We start from the raw sequence: 25,216 nt of genomic DNA on the forward strand, positions 1-25,216 counted from the left end.
TTGCATGACTGCAAGTGATTTTTGTCACAAAAACCTTTTCTTCTCTTTTCCTTCCCACAGCAAAACAAGAAGCTGGTTGAGTGGCAGAAAGGCTGGTCCATGGGTGATGTACAGCAAAGCAAGCTCCCTTAAGCATTTCCTTCCCATTGTTTAAAACCAATTAAAAATATTGCAACTTCACCCAGAACCACATAAAATAATGCCGAAAATATTTTAATCTCTTTGTAGTCATTAATGTCTGTTAATATTATTACTACACAGTTGAAGGTCATAATTTTCAAAGCAACTGGTATTTTTAACTTCCCTTCTTGAGAAGTCTGAGGTGTGCTGGCTTTCTAGCAGAGCATGCTCCATCAGCATGCTTCCTGCAGGGCACCTGAGGTACCAGCCACTTTTGGACATCTTGGAGAACACCCATTCAGCTTATGTACCACTGAGGTACTCAGCAGGCTCCAGAGGTTAAAACAGTACTGAGCTTTTTGAAAGCTAAGTGGAAGACTTCGTGCTGTGGAATCTGACCATGTGCTGCAACTTCTACAAACCACCATAGCTGGCAGTGTGCCGTACTGTTGGGTATGTAAGAAATCTTTATGGTCAGGAAACGTTGGAAAATAACACAGGAAGAAGACAGTGAGAGAGTCAAAAGGCAAGACAGGGCTGGCACCAAAGCCAGTATTGACACATTGTGTTCTCAGCGGCTCACATTACCCTCGTCTTCACAGCTGTAGAAAAATGTCAGTTTTGTGTATCTAAATGATACCATTGCTACACATCAAGCTAAGGAAGTCACAGAGGTTTCTTTGTTTTGGGGAGGATGGTGAGATGTGGGGATGGAAGTATAGGGGTTGAGTTTTTTACATATAACTCAGACAAAATTCCCTCTGGGTTTGGGATGTGCCTCTGTCAGATTATAAGGAATATAAAATATGCACAGCTCCAAAGTAGCATGTGTAAAATTATATGATTATATAAACCCATTGATATTACATGATTAGGTACATTTTAATATGTTAATATATATAATCATACATAATACTCATTTTTACATGTGTGTATAAATACATGTGTATAGACTGACATATATGTCTATATATACATATATATACATAATATGCACTCTTTGTAGCATTCAATTATAGGGCTTTTTTTTGCTTAAAATCTACATTCACTGCATTCATGTTGCTGCTGTACACAATTACCACAAGCAACTGTTAGATGCTTATAGTGGTTGCACTTATCCTGAAGAAAATGTACTTTTGAATACACAAAAAGTCCAAGCTGAAATTTCTGTATTCTATTTACTTGTACTAATTATATTGATATTACCCACACAATAACAATTCAAAAGCATTACTACCTATTTTAAAAAAAAAATCTATACCTATTTTACTACTCTCTGTATTTGCGGACACTCTTTACAAAAAGCATCCAACGTTTGAGACTTACCTTGTTCTTTTCCATTGCACACTGTAGCAATGCCATTTTCCACAGCACCCTCCCCATCTGAACTTGGCCTCTCAGATGACAACTTCTGCAAGGACAAAGAAAGCTGCCATATAATGTCACCTTCATCAAATTAAGTGTCATGAGTCAAAGTATGCTTACTATGAAGTAAAACACTTTCTAAGTACCAATCCACCTGAAGACAAACTTAAATTAGTAAAAAGGTTTTTTGTTGTTGTTAATACTACCATATAGGCTTTAGAATAGCACATAAACTACAAATTAACTCCATATTTGAAAGTACAGTAAAAAGATTTTCCTTCCCAGGAAATTGGTGATAAAGCCTTTGTCAGTAGGACTTTTAAGTAGGGTCTACAGAGGCGTTTGCTCATGTGGATGCCTCAACACAGCAGGGGCTTAATCAGTGCTGGTAAAGTACTGACTATTCACTGCAGAGTTGTTCTCCTTTCGGATTCTTGCTCAAATATCTTGCTGAGTAAAGGAAGCAGAGACAACTGCTTGTGGTAGCTTCTTACAAGTTTTTGTGTTAAGGCACAAATGCTTGAAAGGGTCTACTGAAACTGACAGCATGCCCAGGGAGATCTTTAAGAACTAAATTCTCAAAGAGAAAAGACTTCCCCTCAAGACTTCTCTATCATCTTCAGCTATTCTTCCCTGAGTGTTACAGCCTTGCTTGCACTTTGCACTATATGGATTTATTTATTTAAAACCTCCCTAGAATATGGTATAACAAGAAGAAGTTAGTGCATTAAATCCAGAAACTAAATCTAATTTCAGCTTTTGTGGAAGTGAGCATTATTGGTTTGATAACTTTACCTTTTCGAGTTCTGTCTTGTGTACTGGAGAACTAGACAATGGCCCATCGGAGTCTACAGTGCCTGTACAGTTGCTGCACACATCTTTTATAACCTTAGGAGACAAAAAAAAATAAATTAATTAGCTACCAAATACAAATCAGAGAAATTATGCATGGATGTTAAGGGGAAATAGGAAGGAGAATCACAAAGCCTTTTAGTAGGCTGTCAGGTTAGCAAAGCATCAATGTGAAAATCTCCCTGTCCACAGCAATGTGTTAGGCAGGCTGCCACTGTATGAAGCTCTCCACACTGCCTCCCTAAGTCATTTCATGTGTGACCTCAAGGAGACATAATGTCTAGAGGTGGAAGGTTTCAGTTTCTAGACAAGTTAAGCTCCGAGGCTCTCCTGAGTAAAGAAACCAACAGTGCTAGTGATTTCTATGTGCTAGTTTTGCAATACAAACTCAGCTGACACCACCAAATTACTTGCACTATGATGATAAGGATAACAGTTTTGCATAGCATATTACCCAGCTGTTTTTGTTGTTGTTGTCGTTGTTTTTTGGTTTTGTTTTGTTTTTGCTACTGAAGATCTAAGGAAGTGCCAGTGAATACCTTGGAGTGGCATTTTGTGATATTTTCATTTTATACTTTCATACAGACATAAAGGTATAGGTCAATGTAATAGTAAATGTGTTTTCAGAAATGGGCATTAGGTCTGTTTTTAAAATGTTAAATAAAATTCCAGAACCTAGAAATCAATGAGATTTCGACAGAAACTGAAGTTCAAAACCTGAAACTAAATAAATGTAAAAATACGCAATGAGCAAAGACATCTGTTGTTTCCCTATGGACATCACTACTTTTTTTTTTTGTTTTCCCCCTCTAGTAAGGTTCCCACCTGACCATTATCGGTCTGATGAGGACAGATCTTGAAACTTCATGTCGATTAATGTGGAGAATGATTACACTTTTTATGTCACACATGGTACTCGTTACTCTTTTTTTTGTCAACTTACCTTGTGACTGTGATAACATACAAGCTTAAGGTCTACATGAGCAGTCAGAAAAAGTGGGCTAGGGAAAGCAGCAATAAACACTACTATCATTTTTAAAGCTTTTCAGACATACATTAAATAAAAATTTTAAGTAGATATTTGGAAAGATAAATTAGAAAGCAGCAGACAGAGAAATTAGAACACACCCTTTGTGGGGAGAGCTCTTCAGTGTTCAGCATATCAAAACAGTATTTACCACATCTTGTCATTACTAAGCAGGTCCTGATTGCTTAACCTGATCTCCTTCTATGATAAGATGACCTGCTGAATGCATGAGGGATAGGCTGTGGATGTTGTTTATTTAGACTTTAGCAAAACATTTGAAGTTGTTTCCCACAGCCCTCCTCTGGAGAAACTGGCTGCTCATGGCTTGGCCGGACATTCTGTCAGCTGGTTTAAAACCTGTCTGGGTGGCCAAGCCCAAAGGGTCACAGTGAATGGAGTCAAATCCAATTGGCAGCCAGTCACAAGTGGTGCTCCACAGGGCTCTGTACTGGGGGCAGTTTTGTTTAACATTTTTAACAACAAACTTGATGAGAGGATTGAGTGCACCCTCAGTAAGTCTGCAGACAACACCAAGTTGGGTGGGAGTGTTGATCTGCTTGAGGGTTGGAAGGCTCAGCAGAGGAATCTGGATAGGCTGGATCAATGGGCTGTTTCCAGTTGTATGGCATTCAGTAAGTCTTGAGTGGCACATTTCAGTCATAATAATGCCATGCAGTGGTATAGGCTTAGGGAAGAGTGCCTGGAAAGTTGCCTGGCAGAAAAAGACTTGAGGGTGTTGTGCTGGTTGGCAGCCAAATGAACATGAGCCAGCAGTGTGCCCGGGTGGCCAAGAAAGCCAATGCCATCCTGGCCTGCATCAGAAATCAAGTGGTCAGCTGGCCTAAGGAAGTGATTGTCCCTCAGTACTTGCCACTAGTGAGACTACACCTTGAGTACTGTGTTTAGTTTTGAGCCCCATGCTACAAGAAGGACATTGAGTTGTGAAATGTGTTCAGAGAAGAGCAACAAAGCTGCTGAAAGGACTAGAAAATAAGACATATGAGGGGTGACTCAGGGAACTGAGCCTGTAGTCTAGGGAAAAGGAGGCCGAGGGGAGACCTGATCAATCTCTACAACTATAGAACCGCAGAACCATAAAATGTCCTGAGTTGGAAGGGACCCATAAGGATCATTGAGTCCAACTTCTGGCTGCAAACATAACCACACAAAAATTCAGACCGTATGACTGAGAGCACAGTCCACACGCTTCTTAAACTCCAACAGGCTTGGTGTCATGACTATGTCCCTGGGGAGCCTGTTCCAGTGCGCTACCACCCTCTTGGTGAAGAACCTCTTCCTGATGTCCAGCCTGGACCTCCCCTGTTGCAGCTTGACACCATTCTTGTGGGTCCTATTGCCGGTCACTAAAGAGAATAGATTGGCGCCTGTCCCTCCACTCCTCCTCATGAGGAAGCTGTAGACCGTGATGAGGTCTCCCCTCAGCCTCTTCTTTTCCAGGCTGAATAGGCCAAGTGACCTCAGCCACTCCTCATATGTCTACCCCTCTAGGCCCTTCACCATCTTTGTAGCCTTTCTCTGGACACTCTCCAGCAGTTTCACATCCTTTTTGTACAGTGGTGCCCAGAACTGCACACAGTACTCGAGGTGAGGCTGCACCAGTGCAGAGCAGAGCAGGACAATCCCTTGTCTTGCCTTGATCGACTAGAGGGATGATATGATCATAAAAGGAAGTCAGATTTGTTAAACAGGACCTACCCCTCGCGTACCCATGTTGGCTGGGACCTATGACTGCTTTGTCCCCCAGATGTGCTTCAATAACTCCTAGGATAATTTTCTCATCATTTAACCAGGAACTTATGTGAGACTGACAGGCCTGTAGTTACCAGGGCCTTTTCTTTCTTTCCCTTCTTAAAAATTGGCACAACATTTGCCAGCTTCCAGTTTACTGGCACCTCTCCTGATTCCCAAGACTGTTGAAAAATATTTGCGAGAGGTCCCACGAATAGGGAATACAAGGTTGTGATAGACTTTCACTGGGCACTCTTGCATGCAGGATGCTAAACATTGCCATCGCAAATAAAATAGCTTCACAGAATATCCTGTCTGAAAAAATTTATTAAGATTTTTCCTCACAGGCAGGGATGGGAGGAAAGAGCATCCCGCAGAGCCGGGCACCTCCCCTCCCATACAGCCTCACACATGTTCAGAAATGTCTCCTCCGAAGCACCCTGCTGGCACAGCAGGCACATGGATCTGGCCAGGGAGAGGCCCCATCCCACCACTTGCAAGGCCACCAGCGCTACCAGGGAGGCACTAAGGCCAACACCAAGGAAGCCGACCTGTCTCACCGGGCGGCACATTAGGAGCCACAGCATCCATGGGCTCCATCACCCCAAATTTCTTTCCACAGACAGCCCTGGGGGCTCCCAAAGGCCATGGCAAAAGGAGCTCAAGGAGCTACAGCACTCAGGCAATGCCAGGACCTGTGTGGGGACTGAGGGCAGGGCCGGGGGCCCTGTGGCGGGGTGGGGGTGCAGGTGACACCACAGAGGACATGTCACAATGCAGGGGCTGCTTTTAGGGCAGCAGCGCTGCTGCAGTTTTGCCTGAGCCATTGGCAAGGTAAGTGAAGCAGCAGAGGGAAGGCTAGGCTGGGCCATGGCCAGGGCACAAACACCAGCCCCTCAAGGGGTAGCTAAGCCTGCAGCGAGGGCCCAGCTGCTCAGGGCAGGGCTTATGGCTGTCACCACCGGCTCTGGCTGCAGTTCCTGCTGCCTCCCACCTCCCTCACTCTGTCTCCTACCTGACCCCGAGGGCCTGCAGCTCCTGCCCAAGCTCCCTCAGCCACCAGCCAGCTCCCACCCAGTCCCACTGACTTGCTTCTCTCTCAACTCTTTCAGACCATGGTTTCGGCAATTTTCTTCGCCCTGACCTTCCTGGGTTTAATACATAGCCCACAGAAAGTCAGCAATGAACTAGATGCAGCTACAAATGAGCGCATGCAGCAGCGTGCAGAGGAGCTGCAAGATCGCATGATGCAGCTGCTGCTAGAAATGGAGCAGAGGGACCAGGAGCACAGCTGGGCGCATGTGGGAGCCCTGCTCCTATCTATGCTGCAGCACTGGCAGTTCTAGGCCCTGACTGGAGAGCTTGTCTTGTTCTTCGTACTTTGCCACATGCTCATGAAATTGCGTCGTGAGCTGGGCAGCAGAAACAATAATGGCATCTCTGAAAGCAAGGGGGACAACGACATTGATGAAGACTCCACTGACATTTTGGATGCACGCAGATTTGTCAGTGGGTACCTGCAGTGGCCAGTAAGGAACCCGGAAGAAACATGCAAGCTCGTGGAGGAAGTGGTGGATAAGCTTCTCTGCATCTGCCAGACCATTCCCAGGAATAAGTTCATGCCACGACTGCAGCCACCCATTGGGGTGAGCAGCACCTTTGGTCCCACTGAGAACGATACAACTCGTGTACATCATGAATTAAAGGCACTATATCCCATAAAGACAGGAAGAAAACCAACCCTGTTTTACAGATAAAGAACTTGGGAATGAAAGAAAGATTAAATCACTCACTCAATGTTACATAAAAATCTAAGCAGACGAGGGAAATGAACCTACATTTTTATTTCTAAGCAAGTATATTAAAATGTTTCAGTGTTCTTTCTTGGATGTTTGAATTTCTCCGTATCTTTTCTCAGAAATGTAAGCACAGTACTATCAAATTCATGGCACTTGGCATGCTTTGTAACAGAAAATTTAGATGTGTCTGTTCCAGAATATTTGCATCTTGGAGTTAAACTTAGCCCTAAGTTCCTCCCAAAATACATTAGAAACTGTTTCTGTATATTGCTTTCCTTTCAATTGCTGGTCTTCAGTTTGGTGTAAAATTGCTGTTTTCCTCGAGAAATGTGACCATACAGTTTCTGAGAACATTCATTTCTGTCTCCTGCATGACCCTGATTCAATGGCTCATGTTTTCAGCATCTGCTCACACCACACGGTTAGTTAATTTTGGCAAAGGCAGATAGTAATGGGAGTTACAGACAGAACAGAGGGGAATGATTTGGCAGCACTAACTGAATAGTATGTGCAAAGTCATGCACTCAAGTAAATACGGTTCTTATCATACCTCACATATTTAAGGAGACGATAAAGTGTGTAATTGGGTTGTAATTAAATTTTGATTAAAAAAAATGACACACTCTCAAATGGAAGTTCACATCAAGATATGAAGAAAATGCACATTTAAGGATCCCACACTTCATTTCGGCTCAAGGGGTTCACTGGCAAAGGCTTGCTCATCATCTTCTGTATGCTGTATAATTGTATTTGATGCACAGCATAAAACTCATACTTACAGAGCTCACCAGGATGAAATGCCTTTAATATATAATGGTTGACTGGATGCACTCTATAATTACGTTTGCAGACAGCTGCCATTATAAATGCGGTTTTCACATGCTTATAGCTTTAACTCAAAATTTTAAGGATAAAACATTCCACCAGTGCTGCCAACTTGCATAATTTCAATCACAAGACTCAGAGTCCTTGACAATTTTTTCTATGATGTTCCATCTCCTGGAGTCATATGAAAACAAAAGAACGCTATTTTCATTAAAAAATACTTGTGAGCAGGAGGGGGGAGAGGAGGTCAGAAAATTTTTATCTGCTGCAATGAAATGTATGAATATTTGAGCAAATATCTCAATGGTTCCAAAACTAGAAAGCAAATAAAAGGAACCCCCAAATGAGTGATTTTTAACAAAATGGCACAAACTGGAAGGCTGTTCTGAGAATACTTTGTAATGGAGCATGCTCCATTAATAGTTTAAATTTTCCCACACATAAGAAAAGGGAAATCATTCTCTTTCTTACCACAAATGCTTGTATTTTACGTACACACACGTGCATGCACAGAATCTGCCAGGAAAACACACTATGTATTAAAATATTTAAAATATATGAGAAAATATAATCAGAAAAAAGAAGACCTTTCATTTCTTTGTATAGCTTCAAAACTAAATACATTTAAAATAATATCCTGTTATTCCATCACAAGAATTTCAAATACGACAATTGCCATTACAATAGTACAGTCAGTAGACTTCAGAACTGCCTCTCTCAAATGCAGATATGGAAAAAGCTTGTGCAGCTTGAACTGTATTGCAATTACTTATTTATCTTATAGGAAGGTCTTGAATCCCCCACTGATTTAGGATATAGAAGTGTATTGTTTGACTTCGGTGACATGAGGAACAGAAGGGAAATATTTGCAGGTACACAGCTGGAAAGATTGCCTGCCCGAGTCAGCTGACAATGAAGGGTGAAGTCAGTGGAATTTTTGCCATGTGGTTTGTCTGGAATACTTCTTTGTTTTAAAATACCTTACTATAAAAGCAGTAGAGTTTACTATAAAACCTTCATACCAGTGTTCACCTACAAATTTATATAATTATTGTTTTTTATTTTAAATGACACTGTGACTGCATGCAAAATAACTTACCCTACTTTTATTCTTTTTACTTGCAAAGTCAGATGAATCAAATTTGATTTTTTGAGCTACCTTCAAACATGATGTCATCATTAAAAAAAATATGAGCTATGAAGTAAAATCAAAAAGTCAACTGCTTGCTAACCATACACTCCCACAAAGGAGACCAGCAAATTCTGAGTAAAAGTACTAAGTTTGCAGCTGGGTTGTTGTGGTTAATCTCTCTGGTACCTGATAAGGAATAAGACTGAAAGCCCCCCTTGTGTCTGAAGAGCTTGTGAACCTCTGTCTTGGTAGATACCATTGGATGAGTTCAGGCACAAACTGTGCTTACCACAGGGATGTGATCATATAGCAACTCTTGTACACCCAGTACCTGTTTTCATTAAACTCACAGGAATTTAATGACTGCCACTGTGTCCCACGCCAGGCAGAGAAAGGAATAACATCACAAGTGAGTAAGTTCAGAAGTAATTAGGGCTAAAACTGATAGTTTTGCATCATTTCTTGAAGTACATTTGCTTAATTTCATTACTCACTACGTATGTTAGTGTCAATCTTAACCTCTTTAACAGAGCACCAAAGCTTTAATAGCACTTTACTGAGAAGTAGAAGAGATACCCCATGGAGTTTACCATGAAATTTGTAATTTAGAAATTACAGAAATTAGAGGAAAAGCATAAATTATTCACCTTTACAATGCTATAAATCCTGAAAAGAAACATACTTTACCCTGTGTACTGGAAAACATCCTCAAGCCTGAAAAGATTTACCTTTCTGTCTTATTGCCATTTGAGTAAACTGGGGATGAGATTCCAGCAAACTAGTAGTCAGCAAGCCTTTAGTGCCTAAAAATATCCCCTTAAAAATACTTTTCTGACATATTTGAACAAAACGAACCCCGTACCCTTTCTCCTGCATCACTACCACAAAGACTTTGGTCCTATATGACCAGACAGGACAGGAGGCACAGGGTGGCTGGAGGCATCGCTACTGCATGGGGAGCATTGCCCCTGCAAGGTGGCATGGAAATGCAGGCTGCATTTCAGGCCATAAATCTGAGCTGGGTATGGTATAAATAATTTGCCATCCCAAGATGAAAATTGGAGAGATAAGGAATACTGTCTAGTGGTGAAAGCAGGGGACCAAGTCACAGCCCTCACAGATTCTGCTGCGAGATCTGCAACAGCTTAACAGCCTGTATTTGAGATCTTAGCCAGGAATGTAAAGAAAATTTATCTCTTTAAAAAAAAAAAAAAAAAAAAAAAAAAAAAAACAAAAAAAACAAGCAAATATGATGTTTGTAGTTCCTTTTTTTTTCTTTCTTTCTTTTTTTTTTTTTTTTTAAGTATTACGTACTGTATCTGCCTTTTTTTTTAAAGTAACATTCTTTTCATTGGTGCCAGTCATACAAATACAGTGGTTCAAGGGGACACTGGCTGCCCCGCAGCCAAACCAGGGTATTCCTGTTTTCCAAGTGCGTGAGAAGAAATCCTACCAGTAAGTCTGGCCACAGCTCTGACATGCAGCTCAGCCCTCTGAACCTCCAGGTGATGCCTCCATTGCTGGCAGTGATGTGTGGTGCAGAATCAACCCAGCCTGACTGCCCTGGGACACCATGAGTTCCTGAAGTTACCAGTAAACCAACAAGCACTATATGGAAATCAGTTGTACTGGGCATACATCCCCTAGCACTTTATCAGTCACTCTAAAGGCACTTAACTTCACTCAGCTACACCATACAGATAATAATCTCTTTAGGGAATATTACTTAAGCCAAGAAAGTAATGTTTGAAGTCTTTTGAGATCTTCGGCTGGAAATTCCCATAGAAACTAAAAACAAGCACACAATGTTTACAGTCACAAGCCCATATGACCGATTTAAACTGTGGTTTAAACTTATACTGATTTAAACTGGTAAACAAAGAGCTGTGACAGTAGTTTATTCTTCAGTAAAACTCAGTCCACATTAAGACTGAAGCACAGAAGTTACTTGGCTCCTTCACTAAGCTCAGTGTAGTGCAAAAGGAGATTTTTTTCAAAGACTTTTACTGGAGATGACATGCAATTATCTGAGATGGAAGTTGAGTAGGTCAACCTGAGTAACTCTCCTGAGGAGTGTTGCAGGGTCTTTGAATGATACAATCTTGATTTTTTTCTTTCTTATAAGCCCTAAAATGAAGAGATGATGCAAAATGGCTGCATACCATAAACAAAAACAGTTAACCAAGGGTGCATAATGTTAGGAAAAACAAAGAAAATCAAGGGCAGGATTCCAAATGGTAAATTACCTCTGATGCACAATAGATAAATGATGAATGATAGATCAGAAATACATTTTTTCAGGAGGCATTGCTAGGAGGAAGGGAAGGCCTTAGGGCTGGACACCATGACCACATCCTTCTTCCACTGGTCTTCTACAAGAAGCTGCTTCAGAACTTAATTTCTTTGGCATCCATGTATTTTTAATACTAGGAGCAATTTTCTGTGGCCTTGTCTGAAGGTTCTGCACACAGAACACATTCATCTATATGAATGAAGCCACTAAACAAGCATCTTCTTGTAATCTTCTTAGTAGTCCTTTTATTTTTAATGTAGCATGTCCCAGGGATCCTGACAAATAAGTGTGTAGTTTCTGTGGGTCTGTTGGATGTGCTGAGACAAACAGGAAGATTTAAGACCTCACTTGACCACAAATGCACAAAAGTGCACACAGATGCCCATATACTCAAGCGCACATGGAAAAAGCTTATGTTTGGGTCAGAGTGTGTAACTGCATACATTTTTTCATGTACATTTTTGTGGGAACATTTTAGGACTCAAGTTTGGAAAATTCCACCACTTAATGTTGCACACTGTATTACTGATATGATCTCAGCTCTAGGCTGGATTTTATACTAGTTGCACTCGATGCTCTGAAATCTTGACAGGCTCTTTGGTGACATCAGCTATCCTTTTTTTTTTTTTTTTTCATCACACATTTGTTAACTGGTAAACCTGAAACTCCCTTTGTGGTTTCCAGTCTAGACTTCAATTTGCAGTAGCTTTATCAGCTGTTTTCTTGGTGTCATCTTCACAAAAAAGGTCTAAAATACTCTGCATTTACTTCAGTTCGACTTCTAATATGTCTTGTCTTCCAAAAGATATTTTAAAATTATTTGCTCAAGTAAATGTATTTTATACTGATTACATATGACTTAAAAAGATCTTCTGTTTTAGCTTTCACGGGAAATTCTAGCCTCCAAATCCATTCTGAGCTTTTCAGGTTCAAGAGTAAAGCTTTAATTTGATACTTACACACAAATTTCCTCATGAGAACCTGTCGTTCCCAAGTGATAACCTGGCTCTGCTGGCATGTATTGGCACAGTATCTTTGGCAGAGGAGGTGTGTTAGGATTAGAAAGTATGGATGCAGAGACCCTTCTCATCATTAGTGCCTGAATCAGATATAAATTTATATTTTAGAATAAATATTCTAAAAATAGAATTTATTACCTACAGAAACCATGCATAGATGATAGAGAGCTGTGGGGACAGAGAGTTCATGCCCCACTGGCAGAAGAAGCTCATACCACTTCTTCAAAGACAAAACAGTGATCTCTTCTTCAGTATAAGAAATTCCTACATAAATCTACACATGAGTTTCAGAAGCTCATTTTAAGTAAGGGATGCATGAAGAAAAAAATATATTTTTTTGCAATTAAAAAAAAAAAATCTTACATTTTTAAAAACACAGAACGAATGCTTCTTGTTTTCTGAAGAGCCACATTTCTTGAAAACCCTGGAGCTGTTGCAAGAGCTGCACAAACTATTTTTGGTTAGCTGCTGCACTGGTAATTTGTACTGTACAGGACGGAGAGTGATGCAGCAGCACTGAGGACTTGGAAGTTGAGCGTACGGTAGCATTGCCATGTAGTTTTGAGAAGCTTATTAATAGAGAGCTTTGCAGCATGAAGAAACTACATAAAGTATTGTCAGACTGTCTCCACGTGCTTTGCAGATAGCATACTTTCCAGCCGTTCACTCCTGGCACACACAATTGTGCTAACATGCAATGTGCAAAACTTTTTTTTTTTTTTTTTTTAAATAGCAAGAGTGCATCTGGGATATAGAAAAACCTAGCATTGCTCTGCCTGTGTGAAGAATGCTTTAAAGACAAAATAAAACAAAACAAAACAGAAACCCAACAATTTTTATGAAAGTCTGATAAATGCCAATGTATTCAGCTTTACTAAGCCCAAGTTTAGAACAAGACAGGAAATAATGGTGGAGTTACTATGATCTAACTGAAGTGGAATTCCCTTGGAAAAGAATATGACTGATGATTTTTTTTTCATTTCAATCAGTATTTTTGAAACTCTAGGTGAATTAATAGGACCCTTGGATGCTACTATGTTTTAAAAATTGAAACAAGATACTGGTGTTAGAAGAAGCCTAACAAATACAGATTACTTTCCACTAAAATGACAACACAAAGTGCATTTTTAAGATAAGACACAAACTCCCAGTCAAAACCAAAAGCAGACATACTGCAAACCCCCCAAAGGTATATTCAAATATTGCAAAATAGGAAATTACAGATTAATTTTCCACTTGGTCAATTAGCCCACAGCAGAAAGTCATACCTCCTAAGCTGCATTTTATGTCTTCCGCTTCTACAGAAAAAAACTGTCATCAGGAAATTCCTATGTGTTTAATTCAATTGTGTTTGGAAAAATACAATTTATTCTTAGCACATAAGTACCATATAAGGTTAGATCAGAGCACAGCATGGAGAATGCCTGATGAGTCTTATGCATTCAGATTTTTAATATGCATTCAAAAGGCTGGATTTAAAGTTCTTAAATCAAGCCACTAAAAATGTAGTGATAGTTTCCCACACTACTTAATTCACTGACCTCCATATCTGAAACTGGCAAAGTCCAGTATAAATACTACTAATCTGGTTGGGATCTAAAACTGCAGCCCTTGCACCAGGATTTTCGACATTTTCAGACACTGAACAGAAAAGGGTTGAAGATGACAAAATCCTATTTCTCAGAATTCTGCCTTCCCAGAACAAACCGTAACAGATGATATGTTGCTCAATGAGAGTCAGCCAACTTTAATTGACTTCTAGAAGCTGAATAATTTTTCTCCCTCTAGAACAATTCAAACAGGTATCTCCTCAAGGTTAGCTTGTTTAAAAAATGGTATCTGTGACGGTGGTATGTTGAATTTTTGCAAGACAAGCCTTGTCGGCTATGCTTATGCACCACTCCAAAAAGCAAGCTGGGTGCCAGCTCCCTTCATGTTAGGGAATCTGAGTCACCAAAGCTTTCCAGATAATGAGCTGGAGATGTAAGTGGAAGGGAATTGCCACCTCCCTTCTTGCTGCCAGACTATTGTGCAATTAGCAGTGAAAAACATACGCACCCACAGCAGCTGTGTAGTGCTGAGATTATGGTTGCCCAAAGAGCTGCTTCAAGGCCCGAGCATTAAGTCTGGATTTCTGCAGTCCCAGACTGGATGGGATTTAAGTGGTCTAGATTGCCTGAAAGCTATGAACAGGCAATGGAAGTGCTTTGGTGGTGAGAAAGCTCCTGGTCAGAAGTCACCTCTTACCTTTAGCCACTGTTCCGCCTGCTCTTTGCTCTGTACTGCCAGAACCAGTGCATCTGCTCCTTGGTGCGAGATTTTCAGCTCGTGCTTCTTCTTTTTGCTGTCTTTGGGGATGTACGTGATGCTGCAGTCATTCAGGAGCAGCTCCATCTGGGGCTGCTGGTCCTTGGAACTTTTGTAACACTGCAAAATGCAAAGGTCAAAAGTTAAATCTCACCTTTGTGACCTTTAGGGGAAAGCTGTTATTATATAGAAATGCTATTTTTAATATTTTCAACACAACTCTTTACCACATACCCCAGAGTTCAGCCAATGCTAACTTTGCATTTCTTTTCATCCTCTTTGTAAACCAAAATTGCTTCCAGACAGACATTAATAGAGATCTTTTATTGCAGGTACAACATATGGAGGGCATTTAAGCTTCTTCTGTGTTATCTTTATGACTCAACCTTGAACTCCATCAGGTAGGAAGAGGGTGCTTTTGGATATCTGTTCACATGTACCAGCAGTATACACTTGTACAGTTAACAACTTTCAAACCCAGATGCTTACCCTGGCCTCCAGCAACATCTCAGCGTATCAAGGCAAACCTAGACCAGTGCTCACATGCTGCCTTCGCAAAAGAGAAGGCAGATGCCTTATTCAGCTGTCCTTGTTGAGATAAGTAACAAAATTTGTTGCAGTCTGGACAGGGGGAAAAAACACAGGACTGTAGTTTTTCAACTAATTTGGTTTAATCAGTTACTGCACAAAATCACATAAATGTTGGTTTACCCTTTAAGGTCCTGCCTAAAACTGTGTGATTTATCCAGTGATTTTTCCCCAAGTAGAAAGTTCTGTCAGTGAACAGCCATTTTGTGCTGTATCAAAGATGACTCACTCTATTTTTGAACTGGTGATTTGAAGATGCAGGGTTTCACATTGCATCATTTGTCCTGTTGACCTAGTCCCATCCTCTAACACATCAGTATAGCTCATTTTTTTAAAGCTGTCACAGACTGCCAGACTACAGAGCAAGGTTTAACTGTGAGTATGAATGTCCAGTAATTTTATATACTAATGTAAATTGGGCTTTTACTGATACAAATAAGCATGAAGGCTAAAGCAGTATCTGATATTAAACATGGACTAGTATATGCATACATAGAATAGTTGAGTATAAATGTGAACGGAGAAAGAACATAAAGACTTTTACATGTCTGAGGCAGTGTTCATGGCATGATGCAACTGTCAGGAGCACAGTAACTGTTAGAGGTTATAAACACTTCAACTTAGGCTGAACAAATAGAGCCACCCTCTGCAAAACATTCATGATCTTCCTTTCCTCTCCAAGGGCAATTAACTCAAAATTTCTTGGTCATAGATTTAAAGTTTGCAACATTAAAAAACTTAAGTTTTCAAGCTATGAAACCTTGAAAACATATAGCATTAGTCACTTCAAGAAGCAATCAATAGCATATGTTTTCATTTACATTTAATTAGAAATTTTATTTATAAAAGTTAAGTATTTACTAAAAGTTAAGTATTTATGTATAAGTGACTTTACATGAAAAACAATTCCCTACTAAGTGTTATTCTTAATGTCTAATTCAAATTAAAATATTTTATGATGACAGCCGCATTATTATGCAGGCAACTTCTAATCCCTAAGAACATTTATTTGTTTTACTTGCATATCTCATATCTCCTTCAAACAATAAACAAATATTGTGTAATTTAGTCATTAGACTCCTACTGGGATTTTTATTTTCTTAATCCCTGTTATAGAATTACTGAAAGACACTCTGCATAAAGAGAAAAAAGCTTTTCAGAGCACACGTGGCTAAAGGAAATGAAAAGAGAAAAAAATAACAGATTTCTATATAGAACAACAAACATAATTCTAGAAGAAATACTGTGTGACTTCTGAGAAAATCTGTTTCTTTCCCTTTTTCTTTTCTTCTTTTTTCTCTTCAAGCTGTTATCTGACGGTCCTGAAATCTGACACAATTCTGGTATATGCTGATAAAAATGTGGGCTAAGGATAATGGCATTACAACAATATAATACAAAACAAATCATATTCAACATTCCTTTTATCACTTAAATAGAGCTGGATGCAAAAATTAAATCCTCTGTAACCATGGGAAACTAGAAATGAATTTCAACTATATTTTCAGAAACTTCTTACCCAGATATTGCTATCTCATACCCTGTTATTTCCTACACAGCCATAAGCATGAATGTACTTGTAAACAAACACACCTAAGCTGTCTTTTACTAGTATGGAATTATGAGGTTCTACAGAAAATGTTCTATCATCTGTTAACCAGCTTTTAATACTTGGGATATTACAGTAAATACTAGTTACATAAACAGCTATAACTGTTGCAAACACCAGATAGGAAGACAGGGAGTGTCTAAGACTCCAAACGATTTATTATGGTAAGCCTTAGGTTGCTTTTAATGTCACAGAAATGAATGTCTCCATTAATTAGACTCTTTTCAATAAACAAAAAGACTTCTATGAGCAGATAATTTCCTAACTTTCAGAATCTTTTACTTGTGCCTGCAATTAGAAAGAAACATAACAGATTTGCTTAAGAGAATACATCCACTTGTTTCTTTCCTTTCTATAATGCAGCTGTGCATCATGTGAATACTGCATCTGTAATTACTGCAGAACAGATGGTGTAGGTTTAGTTTAAAGTGTATACATTACAACAGCATATGCTGCCAAGTGAGTTCTCAGTCTAACAAGGGACTTTTCTCTCCAGCAGTCTGATCCAACAGTTCATACACAAAGCTCCCTATGAGATTTTTGGTCCACAGGGAATGAAAGATTGGATTTACAGTTTCAGCTTTTTTTTTTTCAAATTAAATACAGTAGAAGCTAATAGGGTAGACTTTCTTTCCTATATCAGGGTACTGACCGGGTTTAAGTGCAATAAAAATCTGAGTAGCTACATGATACACTTATAATTACAGTGGTTCTCTGATTCTTGGGTAAATCATAACCGAAATCTTTGGTAAGGTTACTGTAGACTTGGCCACTGTTTGCAGAACATATTCCAAAGCCTAAATTCCTATAAAACTAAATACATCATCTAAAAGGTAGAAAGAAAATATAGTCAGATAAAAATAAAAATTACCAGTAGTTTGTTTTCTTTGATAACACACAGTAGTTTGGTCCATTGCCCAAATCGTTTCTTTCTAAGCAGGAAGGCACAGATTTTGGCATCCTTCACCAGATCCATAGAGGCCTCCTCAGAAGGCCACTGATGTCTCATTTTCTTCCCCTTTCCATCCTCTTCCTCTTCATCATAGGATTCGTAAGAGCTGCTCATGGCATCCGAGTCATAATCTTTAAGAAAAGGATTTTTACTCATAAAAGTGTCAAGTTAAAACATTTAGCCATGAAGTATAGTGAAAGAATTGAAAAACTCAACGGGGTTCCTTTTGAGTTAAGGCCTTTGTATGTCAGCCATCAACAAACTACTGTTTCAGTGCTTAGTAATATCACTACATTAAGTTAATTGAATAAAAGATGCAGTTCCATTATGAAATTTTACAGAAGACCTGTGCTGATGCCTTGGGAATTTTAACTGAAAGAATGAGCTTGGAATAAATAGCTACAATTTTAGGTGGTGCTTCTCCATTCTCATGGAGAAGAAACAATTGGAATATTTTCAATAGCTGAAATTTCATCCAAATATTTCAAGGAAGAAAATCTCTTATTTGCTTTAGCTAGATATTTAGGACACAATTTGGGACACAAGGGAAACCTGCAGCAACTAGGAAGGGAACAAGAGATCAAATGGCTGGAGAGCTCATTCTGAAACAGTCCCTACCTACGTGCAGAGTCACAATGGGTTATACCCAGATATCTGCAACTCCAAATCAAGCTTAAATATTCTGATACAATTTGTGGTTTCACAAAGCTTATATAGAATACTTTATCTTCATTTCAAAGAGAATATATATATTTCAAGCTCATGAAACTTTTTTTGAAAATGAATTGTTGTCTTCTGGTCAATTCTACTATGGAGGATTTGGCTTGGGGCAGCTCCATGTGGGGAAGTGGTAAATGCCACAGATGATTATCAATAGGAAAATACAACATTTTTTTCACCTATTTTAGAAAAATCAAGAGACAGATGGAAAAATGTAGATTAGATGTTTAAACTGACAGATTTTAAAACATTTATTCCAGAGCATTTTTTTTTTTTCATATTTGTTTAAAAGAACGCGTAAGATTTGATAGAAGTCACCAGACTCTTCTAACTTTCTACCCAAAAAGCAGAAAAAACAAACAAACAAACAAAACGAAAACAAAACAACAACAAAAAAAAAGAAACACCAAAACAAGAACCAAACCAAAATGTTCTCCCTCTGACCTCCTTTTGGAGTGGCTATCCACAAACATGCGTACAGAAACATCAGGAAATGTTTGGCAGTACATCGGCCAAACTCAAACACAGAGTAGAATGCCAACCTGTTTGGACTAGAGGAAGAATTCTTCATGTGGTGTTACCAAATATGAAGATGTAAGATCTAGTCACTCATCATCTTTGGGAAGGCCCTCTTTCAAAGGCATGAATGGGCTAACAGACAAACCTAGAGTTGCTCTCCCTCTGGGAACTGGTAGTGTTTCACATAAAGCATTTCATCTTTAACTTCACCCTCTCCCTTTCCAAGAAAAATAATACATAAGTGTCCAAACATAACTTCCTCATCTCTTTTTTAGATTTAGTAGTGAACTTTTGTTGCAGCTACACCACTGTCATAATGTTCATTTAATGTTTGCTCCCTTTCCACAACCATTGTTTACCTCACTTGTGATATTGTTCCACTTTTGGCAATAAGATCGTACTGAAACTTCAAAATTTGTAAGGGCTGACAAGAAGCAGAACAAGTTACTACTTGTATACAGAGATCACAGAATCACAGAATTTTCTAGGTTGGAAGAGACCTCAAGATCATCGAGTCCAACCTCTGACCTAACGCTAACAGTCCCCACTAAACCATTTCCCTAAGCTCTACATCTAAACGTCTTTTGAAGACTTCCAGGGATGGTGACTCCACCACTTCCCTGGGCAGCCTGTTCCAGTGCCTCACAACCCTTTCAGTGAGATATGTTAATACTGTTCAGATAGTACTCTGCCAATATTATATACTACCAATTAAATGAAAAAATGCCACCAGAGTAGTGTTACCATATCTCACTACCTAAGATACTGTCTCTGCACGTGATATTATTGTGTATATGTTCAAGTAAACACACTCTTTGGGTCTTGTGGTGGTGGTGGTGAGAAAGGAGAGACTTTGTAGGAAAAAAATGAAAAGGGTCTGTCCAAAATGAAGCAGTTTTGCCTAATCAATAAGGTCTGATTGACTTTAACCATTTATAGGTATTCTATTATGGTATGGAAGCCTCCTTGTTACTAATGATATTACAAAAAGACTCTGGGAATATTTACTGAAGTTAATTACATCTATGCCAACAGTTATTTAACAATTTATTATTGCAGTTCTTATATTTTTAACATTTCTTTGGAATGGTCTTTATATCAATCAGTCTATAGGTTAATATAGTTATAATCTTAGGTTAATATAGTGCATTGTTGGGTTATTTTAATTACCACACACACTAGATTCAGTGGAAGTTTTGCTTGAACTGAGATAAATTGCTAATGGAATATTGAATTTAAAAATAACTTCATTATGGATAAAGAAGAATGGGTAACTTTTAATGTAAATTTTAAAAGGTGATGAATTCAGGACATAAGAATATACATCAAAATCACAGCAGGGCAGATGATAAGTTACAATAGAAAAAAGCATTAGATATCTGGGTATATATATATATACATTTATATTGCAGAATTACTAATGAACTTTTAAGACTGATATCCTAAATATTTTTATGGGTTTTGATTGTTAAGTACAATAAGACAGCAGTTTCATACTGTGCCATATTTTTTCCTAGGCAATCCTTTAGCAGTGCTATTAATATTTGTGCTACTAATGTTTTTCTGCCTGAGCATGGCTCATGTTTAATGACAAAACACAAGTCAGTGGTTCACAGGGTATAGCAGGACCACCCATCATGTCCACCCACCAAGGGAGGACATGAGGAGAGGAGTGATTCTGCTGCCCTGCTAAATTCCTGTAATTACTTTGCATTATATAAAATTCTTTCTTACCTTCAATTTCCTACGTTAAATTAAGAGCTGCCAACTACCCTGGTTTGTTTTTTCATGTTTAGAGCTAATGCACAATGACAAATTTCCCTGCCACACAGTGTACAAATGAATAATTAATGTTCCAAGGTGACTTCTATGCATGTGTTTTAAGGACAGAGAGATTATTTTGTTCATTTGCTCTGGTTCAAATAATAAAAACAGCTATAAAATGGGGGCTGATATCCCTTTAATACAAAAAACTAACTGTTAGTGATAAATCAGCCACACACAAGTAATAAATGACCCTATCTAATAAAAAAAGAGCAGCAAAAGGAAAATCTTTTCAATTTGTTAGTACATAGTGACAGTTAACTGGGTTGACTGACCCTGTGTACATTCTCACAGCAGTCATTTCATCGTTTCATCAGTGTTCTCATCGTATCTCCTCTTAAGTGCAATCAGTCTTCGGATAAGTAGTGGAATTTGGTAAAGAGTGTTTGTGTTACAGAATGAAGTTCTGGCATTTAGCTGGGAGACAACCCTATGGTTTTTGCACTAAACAGTCATAGAATCATAGAATCATTCAGGCTGGAAAAGACCTCTAAGATCATCTACTCCAACTTTTAACCTAGTACTGGCAAGTCCACCACTAAATCATGCCTCTAAGTTCTATATTTAGTCACTGTAATAGTGACATGTTCATCAGGCATGGCTTATGGGAGCCAGTATGAATGATTTATCCCTATCCACAATACATCATCAGAAATGCTGCAGATCACATCCTGTCAATAATTACTCACTTTAGAAAAGTTTTTTTTTGTTTTTTCTTTGTGTACTTTGGCAAGTAATTCAGTGCAATAGGAACATACCAGGAGATCTGCAGACCAACACCAAGTTCTAAGGCATCTACGTTTACACTATTGGTAGGTTAGAGGGTTTTACTCCGGACAATCCGAACTCTGGATCCCTGGTAAGAACGTCCCCATCATATTCATGCTTCAAATATATCCAAAGGATTAATGGCTAAATTGGACTCTCTGTCTCCAATAGCAGTCAAAACACATGTGCACCTAACTTGGAGCTCCAGGTTTAGTTTCCTCTAAAAGGAGCCTTGTTTGTGCACACCAAAACAGCTGTGCACACTAAAACAACCTATGGCAGTGAGGACAATTAAACCACACATATGACACACTACGATGGCACTAAAAGAGATGTAGCTGTTGAACGCTAAAAAAAGCCGAAGGACACTAGAATTAGCATTTGTTCTGAAACTGATCTGCATACACTACTCACTGGAAGTGATGTACTCAGGAGCCTTCCCAGGACTAAGTGGCACTGCCTCTTCGTAATAGCCTTCAGGAAGGGAAGATGTTGGTAATGGTGGAGGCCCATTATCTGGTGGCTAAAGGAAGAAAACAGGACAAAAAAAAAATCAGAAAATAATTAAAGGTGTTAAAATAAACATCGTTGAAACATCTGCTCATTATCAGTTTACAAGTAACACATATATACATATAGTCAGGACTAGCTGCTGGGTTTATATATATAACTATGTAACTATATCTTACTTTAACTATCTCTAAAGCCAAGGCTCTGGAGGCGTGAATTAGATGTTGACCTTTGAGTAAGACATGAAGGGTAGCAGCATTTAGAAGGAAAAAAAAAAAAAAGCCTAAATCTCAAGCTCCTTTTATGACCTAAATCTCAAGCTCCTTTTATGATGCTATAATTAAACAGTAATAAGTAGAGGTTGAGATTTGAAGATGTGAAGTGACTTATTTATGCTTCAAAACATAATGATACACTTCACAACCTATCATTACTGCCAATCCCTTTACCTCTGTTCATGGAAAGGATGCAGAACCTTCTTGCATGTACTTCAACTGATGTCCTTCAGTGATATAAATACTATAAATACATCTAACATGTTGAAAAGATATAGTTCTCTCTATTTAAGGACTACAAATGTAAAGGATCTATGTACCAAAGTGATTTACATACATAGGACATTTTATAGTGTTGAGGCTTATTTATTAGTATTCTACATCTAAAATAATTCATATTACAGTAGCAAGCATCACTTTGGTTGTACAGTTTAGAAAAGTTAAATAGCCTGATCTGGCAGAGATCAATGATAGATAACCTAGACCATGTTTTAATGATGCATTCTGTTTTTCAATGGCAAACCAATTCTTAATATAGACATTAATTTTTAAAATGTACCTCTACTTGGTGAAAACTGAACTATACAAATGATGAATAGCTTGGAACATCAAGAAACTATTATATGATAAAATAAATATTTCAAATACCAGGTCAAATTCTGAAATGCTTCTTTTCTAAATATAAGCCTGTTTTAAATTTAAAACTGACCAACTACGGGTATGTTGATATAGTAAAAAAGTAAATTTAGTACTCAGACTTCTTCCATATGACTTTACTGTTCTATTTCTTTAGCAAGGACCAAAACAACTGCATTTTATAGAACACGTTCATATTTGCCATAAGTTTTTAGATCCATATATTCATATTGGAGGAAATACTTCAGTCTTTTTCCAATACCAGTGGTTTATTGCATTATTACAAAAATGTAACTTGTAAGCAGAGTCTCATTTCTGCAGTAACAGTTTTTGAATACATCTTTGTCATGTAATGAAATAGATGTAACGGCGTTTGTCTTCATTGGACCGATCCACTCAACATCAGGAAAACAGAGATATCTAAGTAAGAAATTAGTCACGTGGGCTTTACTTATGGACAAACGTTTCTAGAGCACAGTTCAGATCTCAGGTGGGCTGAATAGTCTAGGAGAGGCGGAAATCCTTTTTCCATGGAACATAGGTGAAGGCACAGTGACTATGTTCCTCTTTGGCTATAGGCCTATAATTACCTGAGAGGGACGTGAGAATTAATAACATGTGACATTGACTGTTTTGAAATTAGGTCCTTGGCACTTTCAGGGATGGATTCGTCTTTCCACATTTCATAGCCAGACACCTCGACACCGACTAAACTGTGCCAGACACCTAATTCTCAACTACTCAGCAAGATGAGTAGTACCAGTCTTAGAGCGCTCTGTAGTTACATTTATATGCAGTAGGTTATTCTGCCTCACGGGTACATGCTTATGAATTCCCAGTTGGCACAAAGGCAAGGAATAAATCTGTACTTCAGAAGATTGAGCACCAACTTGCCATTGAACACTAAGCTGCCCAGTAAAATCTAGAATTTCCATATGACTAATGAACTGATTTGTGCCTAAACACAAACATTCTTGGCTGGATTGACATTTACACTAATATTATTTCTATATCAAATGATGTAGCAAAGTTAGTATGTCACAGTCAATTACAGTTAAGAGACAGCAATTACTGTTATCTGCAGTGTGAACCAAATGAGTTTTCATCACAGACCAGTTTTGCTAGAGAAATTATCTGTCAAATAAGCAAAATGATGAAAAAATACAACTTTTACTGTAGATTCCTTGTGATTCTGCTAAAAAACACAAATTGCAAATCTGCACATCATCACAAAATAAATGAGCCTTTCAAGGTTACCTGCTGCTGTGCAACAGGCGTAAGGGACATTACATAATATTACATGTTAGTTAATATTGGAAAATTGACAGCACGTTGTGAATTTTACCCTACACACCTACACACACAGTCAGGTCTGTGTGCCCTGAATTGTTGGGTACAATAGGGAGAACTTCCTCAAAAGAGTATGCATTTTCCTCTTTCAGGCAGGTGGGCAGAGCCTTGCTCAAGTGAGTCAGGGTCAAGGCTTATTCCTGGGGCAATGCAGATTCATACCACCCCTTTCATAGGACAGATATATTAACATATCTTTGTCTAGCCTTAAACTATTTTCCCTGCCAGGTGTGTAGATGATATATGAAATTCCTATCATTATTAAACCTAATTCACCCAGGAAATACCCATCCTGAGAGTCATTCCAATTTTGACTTGACATAGCAACAAGGTTTCAAAGCTATCTTTTACCAGAAATAAATAAGAGGTTCCAATAAAGATCAGGAAAAAAAAAATACTTGTTTTTAGACAAAATGTTATTCAGAAAGAAAGAAAAAAGGAAATGAAACACAAATGGTGCTTGTCTGAATTCGACCCTGCTGGAGCACCAGTTACTTCACGCAGCTGGGGCGGGCTGGGCTGTGCAGCCAATGTCAACACAGATGGAATCCATTGCTGAATTAACCGGCCCTTGGTTTTGAAATGCATTTTGCAGTGCTTGCTATAACAAAGTTGAAAACAATTATAAAAAGATTTCATTTTCACTGAAAATAAATAAATAAATAATATATATATATATAAGAAGAAACAGAAATATCCAACATTGAATACTTTCTGATTAAAGCAGGCTGCTTTAATATTGAAAGAAAATCCAACAGATTAAATACAAAATAAAAATAACTCATTCAAATCTGTATCATAAACAGCTACATCTTCGGGGAGCTATGGAACACGTATATCTTTGAGCATCCAGAAATATAAAAAATACATATGAGCACTTTGATATTACTTAATATTTACAGTGCTTTACTTATTTTACTATTGATAGTTGTATTGCCTAATGTTTTTAACCTGGCAGTTTTTCAGTGGAAGACCTG

The 25,216-nt window shown here is 38.5% G+C and overlaps 1 protein-coding gene across 5 annotated transcripts in view; it reads right to left on the reverse strand.

The window, feature by feature from the left end:
• AFAP1 (actin filament associated protein 1) overlaps positions 1-25,216 on the reverse strand; it is a 115,127-nt gene that overhangs the window by 23,088 nt on the left and 66,823 nt on the right. For all 5 annotated transcript variants that reach the window (XM_032186692.1, XM_032186689.1, XM_032186691.1 and 2 more), the window contains exons 4-8: positions 21,883-21,991; positions 17,557-17,768; positions 14,429-14,608; positions 2,281-2,373; positions 1,447-1,531 (exon numbers count right to left, since the gene is read on the reverse strand). In XM_032186692.1, coding sequence (XP_032042583.1) covers positions 1,447-1,531; positions 2,281-2,373; positions 14,429-14,608; positions 17,557-17,768; positions 21,883-21,991 — 679 coding nt within the window. The remainder of the gene's footprint in view (positions 1-1,446; positions 1,532-2,280; positions 2,374-14,428; positions 14,609-17,556; positions 17,769-21,882; positions 21,992-25,216) is intronic.

The sequence above is a fragment of the Aythya fuligula genome, chromosome 4 (assembly GCF_009819795.1).
Source record: "Aythya fuligula isolate bAytFul2 chromosome 4, bAytFul2.pri, whole genome shotgun sequence".
Taxonomy (NCBI): Eukaryota; Metazoa; Chordata; class Aves; order Anseriformes; family Anatidae; genus Aythya; species Aythya fuligula.